At 37.5% G+C, this 6,048-nt stretch overlaps 1 protein-coding gene across 2 annotated transcripts; it reads left to right on the top strand.

Annotated features, from left to right (window-relative positions):
- Positions 1 to 3,431: 3,431 nt before the first annotated feature.
- Positions 3,432 to 5,198, top strand: LOC115954688 (protodermal factor 1). Of its 2 annotated transcripts, none has more exons than XM_031072609.1 (3): positions 3,432 to 3,658; positions 4,125 to 4,554; positions 4,652 to 5,198. In XM_031072609.1, the coding sequence occupies exons 1-3, from the start codon at positions 3,505 to 3,507 to the stop codon at positions 4,980 to 4,982; spliced, it is 915 nt and encodes a 304-aa protein (XP_030928469.1). In that variant the 5' UTR covers positions 3,432 to 3,504; the 3' UTR covers positions 4,983 to 5,198. The 2 variants fall into 2 exon arrangements, with proteins under 2 accessions (XP_030928469.1, XP_030928468.1); XM_031072608.1 differs by having other exon boundaries at positions 3,433 to 3,658; positions 4,107 to 4,554.
- Positions 5,199 to 6,048: the final 850 nt, after the last annotated feature.

The raw sequence follows: 6,048 nt of genomic DNA, 5'->3' as shown, positions 1-6,048 counted from the left end.
CATCCCAAAAAAAAAAAAAAAAAAAAAACGTGGGAGAGGGGCAACTTATATATTTATCACTGTCAAGTTCAAAGCTGCCAGCCTAAGACCTCTCCAAGGTTTTTTCAAGTAATAAGCCATTAATGGAAGCTGCCTCATAGCAATTACCTAATGGCCACTATAAAGGATAAATATATCATCCTCACTAATTCCAATCAATGTCGCTAAAATGGCATAACCATAGATGCATTTAATAAGAAGGAAAGCAATTATAATGCTTAATAGACAAGAAATTCTTAACTCTCAATCCTGATATAAAATACAATTTACTACTCTTAGTTTCAGAATAGGAAAAATGGCTAAGTATGGATCTCTTCTTCGTATGTCCATACTTAGCCATTTTATCACCTAATTAAGGGAAAAAAAGACTTACTTGTCGATAATTTTTTAAGTGAAATAAAAGGAATTTATTGACAAAATAAGGGACAAAATTGTCTAAAGTGAAAACTTATTAGGAATTAATTAAGCAACCAAAGTAAAAATGAATGCCATAATTAAATTGCCACGTACACAGAGCTTTGAGCACTTAAACTTTTAGTAAATGAATTGAAACTCAATCTGCTGTACGATTCAGCCCCAAACAAATTAAGAGATGAATTGTTTATAAAGAAAACAACCTGTTTCTTTATCTGATCTGCAAAGTTCAAAGACTTGTACGTGCGTGAGGTTGGAGATCATATCATAGTGTAAGCCCCACCGAGATTTGCTTGTTCATCATATCATTCCAAACAAACTTTTCAATGAAGAGTACTAGTGTGTTTCATGCCTGCAATGCAAATCATGCAAAAGTAAAATAAAACAGCAAAAGTAAAATATATATATATATATATATATACAAAACAACGTAAAGTGCAAAAAGGTTCGGCGCACTGCTGCTACTACACTACTCCTAAAATATAATGGTTTTAGTTTAGACAGTATATATGAAGCAAAAAGAAACCTGCCTACACAAAAAAGAAAAAGAAAATTGATGCCTTAACTTGATAGTATAGAACAATCTTCATAAAGCAAACACGTACAAAGATTTCAAATCCTATCTAGATGTATAGCATCTATCAGAAAAAGTTTAGACAATTATGCTTTTCATATGCCTTTCAACATGATTCCTAAGCAATTAGCATGGTCATAAGCAAGGCAAAAAACCATCTTCATTAAAATTAAACTAAATATTAAAGTAACAAATATTATTAATGTAATCATAACCTCTACAAGTACATGAATGCAATTAAAAACAACCAGAAGCAACATATTATATACGTTCATAATTTTATAGAGAAGTATAATAAATTCAAAGTGTTTATATTTTATAAATCCGAACTTGAAATTACTTTTCAATGTAATTTATCATCCACTCAAAACATACCACCATTTCAATTAATAAAGCTTCATATCAGGAAAGTTCTAATATTATAACTTTACGGTTAAATCTTTACATTCTACACTAATATCAAATGGACACTTAAGCACGATTCAAATATAATGAATAAAGATAAAAAAAAAGTCAAGGACTAAAAGCTCCTTAATAATATTTATGAATGATTTTTCATATACCCAAAATCAAATATTTAAATTGAACATTAAAACCCAAAAACAAAACCCTAGATCGACGGCTGAAACCCTAAACCTAAAATCGAAACCGTAAACCAAAAATAGGAAACCCAAAACAGGAATCAAAACAAACAATTTTAAAAAACTTACCGCTAGTTGGCCTTGCGAGAATGGGTGTGCGCCAGCGATCGATGAGAAGGAAACGGAGAGGAGGAAGAGCGCAGGGAGGAAGGGGATTCACATAGTTTGGAAGTGAGGTCGCTTGAGATCAGTGAGGGTGGTCTGAGATCGGTGAGGGGAGTGTGTTGGATCGGTGAGGGTTGTCTGCGATCGGTGAGGGGATCTGCGATCGGTGAGATCGGTGAGGGGAGTGTGTGCGATCGGTGAGATCGGTGAGGGGAGTGTGTGCGATCGGTGAGGGTTTTGTGCAATCGGTGAGAGGGTGAGAGTGGTCGATCTGAGAGCTTTTGTGTGTTTCGATTATGAGGGATTTTTTTTTTTTTTTTTTTTTTTATACTGAAAGTTGAAGCTGCGTTTTAAACGCAGCTCCAGACTTGTAAAGTCCGTTTCAAGCATTTTAAGCTGCTTTTTTTAAACGCAGCTCAAGCTATAATTTAAAAAAAAATATAAAAAAAATCCCGGACGGACTGAAGCCGCGTTTTTTAAAAACGCGACTTCAGTCTTGGCATCTAAACGCGGCTCAAGCCTTCCAAAAACGCGGCTCGACCCCTGGTTTATAGCCGCGTTTAATAAACGCGGCTATAGGACCAGGGTGGAGCCGCGTTTTTGGAAAACGCGGCTCTAGCCTTTCCTTTGAGCCGCGTTTATGAAAAACGCGGCTCAAAGGAAAGGCTGTAGCCGCGTTTTCCAAAAACGCGGCTACAAAACGCGGCTTCAGCCCGCGTTTTTTGTAGTGCATGCTTACGTATGTCAATACTCGTAAAAGTCATATAACAGATTTTTTTTTTTTTTTTTTTTTTGGTTAGTTGTTTGAAAATTTTTATTTCTCTTTTCTTTTTTTTCTTTTTTTCCCCTCTCATATCGGCTATTTCATTAAAAATTTAGCCTTTTCTTCGGAAACAAATTTAGCTCGTCTTGTATTTGCTTCGAAGTTTTATTAGTAGTGTTAATTAGTCTTTAGGTCTAGCCATATCCTGATATCCCTTTTTTCATTTTTTCTTTTTCTTTTTCTTTTTTTTGATATCGGGTCTTGCCAATATATGCCATATCTATCTGCTTATACTTACCCCTGGCATTTTTGCATCTATGAATTGTTTTTGTGATGATATTTACCAAAAGTCAATTATTTTCTGAAGGCTTTAGCTAGGTTTCATGCATTCTATAAGTGCGGGATGGGACAATGGGATTTTTTTTGGTTGTTGTTGTTCCACATTTAATATTCATGTTTTCCAGTTTTTAATTATGTATAAGCTTAAGGCTTAAGCTCTCACTATTTCACACACACTGAATCTTAAGGGGGAAAAGGAAAAGCCCTAGATTCCTTAAAAAAGAGACATGCAATTATTAGCCGAAGCTCAGCTCCACTACTATTAGAAAGAGTGAACTTATATGCATCCATAGCCAAAATTAACCCACACCAGACGAGACAATCAACCACAATACATAATTTACCGTGGAAGACATAAATATTATATTAGAGGAATAGCAGTGTTAGGCAAAGCTGAATGGAATGCTTGGCTGGTGTTTTAAACCCAAGCATTATTGTAGCAATTGAAGTAGTAAATGGTAGGAGTAAATGCTCCTGCAACGCATCAACTAACCACACCCTCCTTCACCTGCTTGTATTTACTTCACCGTGTCTAGCCTTTATATTCACCACTTCCTCCTTGTCTCAAACACTCTCATCCTACACTTTCCTCTCTCCCTTCAGTCTTAGTTCTTTAGAAGCACACAGAGATGGAGAGGCAGACAAGCAAGTTTAGTTCTATGTTCACATGGACTTTGGTCGCTGCATTGCTCTCTCAGAACTTGGTGATGCATGTAGCGTCAACAAGCTTTGAAGATCAGAAGAACTACTTCCACTTCCCTCCAGACCCACATTTCCCCGGAGGTACATCTTTCTCTTACATCCTCACACACAGGGACAAGTTTTGGTGCTATTGATTACCCTTTATAGAATATTAAAGTTTTTTTGGTATAAAATAACTGTAGTTAAGTAAAGTCAAAACATTTCCCCCCAAGATGGCTAGTTTTTCAAGTAAAAAGTCTTCGGCTTCTATGCTTTGCTAGAGCTTAGCCACAGTCAATGTAATGGCCATACCAGAAATATATTGCATCAAGCTTAAAGTTGCTGATTATTTTTCAAGTAGAATTTCTTCACAGCTTCTATGCTTTACTAGTGTGTACTGTGTAGCCACAGTCAACATGAGATGGCCATGTTTCTAGCAGTATGTCACTTTTTATTTGGTAATTATATCAGAAATATATTGCATCAAGCTTAACGTCACTCGAATTATAATATTTTCACTCTCATCCCACAATCTGCACTGTGATTACAGGTAGTCCTCCGATTACAGGTAGTCCTCCCTATGTAAGCACACCACCACCAGATGGAGGCTACGGAACACCACCACCACAAGGAGGCCACGGAGGCACACCACCATCACATGGAGGCACACCACCTTCTTATGGAAATCCACCACATGGAGGCTATGGAGGCACACCACCTTCTCATGGAAATCCACCTCATCACGGAGGCCACAGCCCAAAACCACCAAGCCCTTCAAATTGTGGAACCCCCCCACATCATGATCCAACTCCATCAACACCATCTACTCCTCCTTCAGGAGGTGGTGGTTACTACAATTCCCCACCAACTTCACAAGGTAGCCCCCCAACACCAATCATCGAAACCCCGCCAAGCACCACCACCCCTCCACCAAGCCCCCTCGTACCTACACCTCCATTCCTCCCTGATCCTAATTCACCCATCATTGGTACATGCACGTAAGTTACTATACTTAACACCTGCATGAATATACACGTACGAAACATACTAATGGTCACTAGGTTAACAATGTCATGGATGTTTGTTGATTTGCAGTTACTGGAGGACTCACCCAGGAATTATCTGGGGTCTGTTAGGCTGGTGGGGAACTATGGGCAATGCATTTGGTGTGACTAGCGTTCCAGGGTTTGGCGCACACCTCACCTTGCAGCAAGCACTTTCCAACACACGAACCGATGGGCTTGGGGCACTATATAGAGAAGGGACTGCTTCCTTGCTCAACTCCATGGTGAACAATAGATTCCCTTTCACAACAAAGCAGGTCAGGGAGAGTTTTATGGCAGCACTCAGCTCAAACAAGGCCGCAGCAGCTCAGGCTCATCTTTTCAAGCAGGCAAATGAGGGCAAACTCAAGCCCAGAGACTAGAAAGTATTTGGTTCATCAGTTTGTGAAAGCATTTTATCTTTAGACTCTAGCAGTGTGGTGTTATTTAGGATTTTGTGTCTTCTAAGTACCTTATTATATCTGTGATGTCATAGCATGTTAAGATGGATACCATGTCAACAATTTTTATGCTTAGCCTATGTTTTCTTAGTTATAAATAAATTCATGTTTTAGTTTGAATTTAATATTTTCGTTGAACTAGGACTCTGAGTGTGTGTGTGTGTGTCTCTCTCTCTCTCTCTATATATATATAGCCCATCAAAATCACTAGTCTCGCCAAAAGTTGCATACTGGTAGGCACAGCTAGATTAGCTAAAAATAGAAACACTTAAATTCAAACTTTGGGGAACAATTTAATCTTTTGCAAATCACTCCACGCTTCAGGCTGCTAAATGCTCGTTTGGTACACCCATTCAAACACATGTTTTCAGTTTTTAAACAACATTACACGTATTTTTATACACTTTTTTACCCACACGTATTTTTACACATGTTTTCAAAAACATGTTTTCAGTTTTTAAATGCATGTACCAAACACCCTCTAAAGCATTTCTTTTGCAAAATAATTTCAAAAAAAAAAAAATTAGATGTAGCTGTGGTTGTCATACATGACGTGCAAGCATTAGAAGTGCTAGCATGACAAGCACATTTCACATAAAAGCAGTGTCCACTTTTCTTTTCTTTATTTTTGAATAGAAGCAGTGTCCACTTTTCAAAAGACCAATATTTACAATATTCTTTTTCAAAACTACACAGAGCCATCTTAGCTGTTATCCAAAGCAATGGCAGCCTAATGGCATGATAAATACACTGAAGGGAGTATCTCTATAATGACAGCAAAAAGAAAAATTTAGACTCAAGCATAGGTATGCATTAGCATCTAGAACAGCATTAGGAAAGCCATTAATTACCCATTCAAGTTCTCTAAGCAGCTTGGGGATAAGAAAGTCCTAAGATTCAGGTCACTAATGCTATTACAGTACTAGCAAAACTAAATCTTAGCGTTATTAAATCATAGATTAGTTACCACATAACTCGTGTGTCAGCT

The sequence above is a fragment of the Quercus lobata genome, chromosome 8, assembly GCF_001633185.2.
Source record: "Quercus lobata isolate SW786 chromosome 8, ValleyOak3.0 Primary Assembly, whole genome shotgun sequence".
Classification (NCBI taxonomy): Eukaryota; Viridiplantae; Streptophyta; class Magnoliopsida; order Fagales; family Fagaceae; genus Quercus; species Quercus lobata.
The sequence above is the reverse complement of the archived record's forward strand: the minus strand, read 5'-3'. Positions and strand labels throughout refer to the sequence as shown.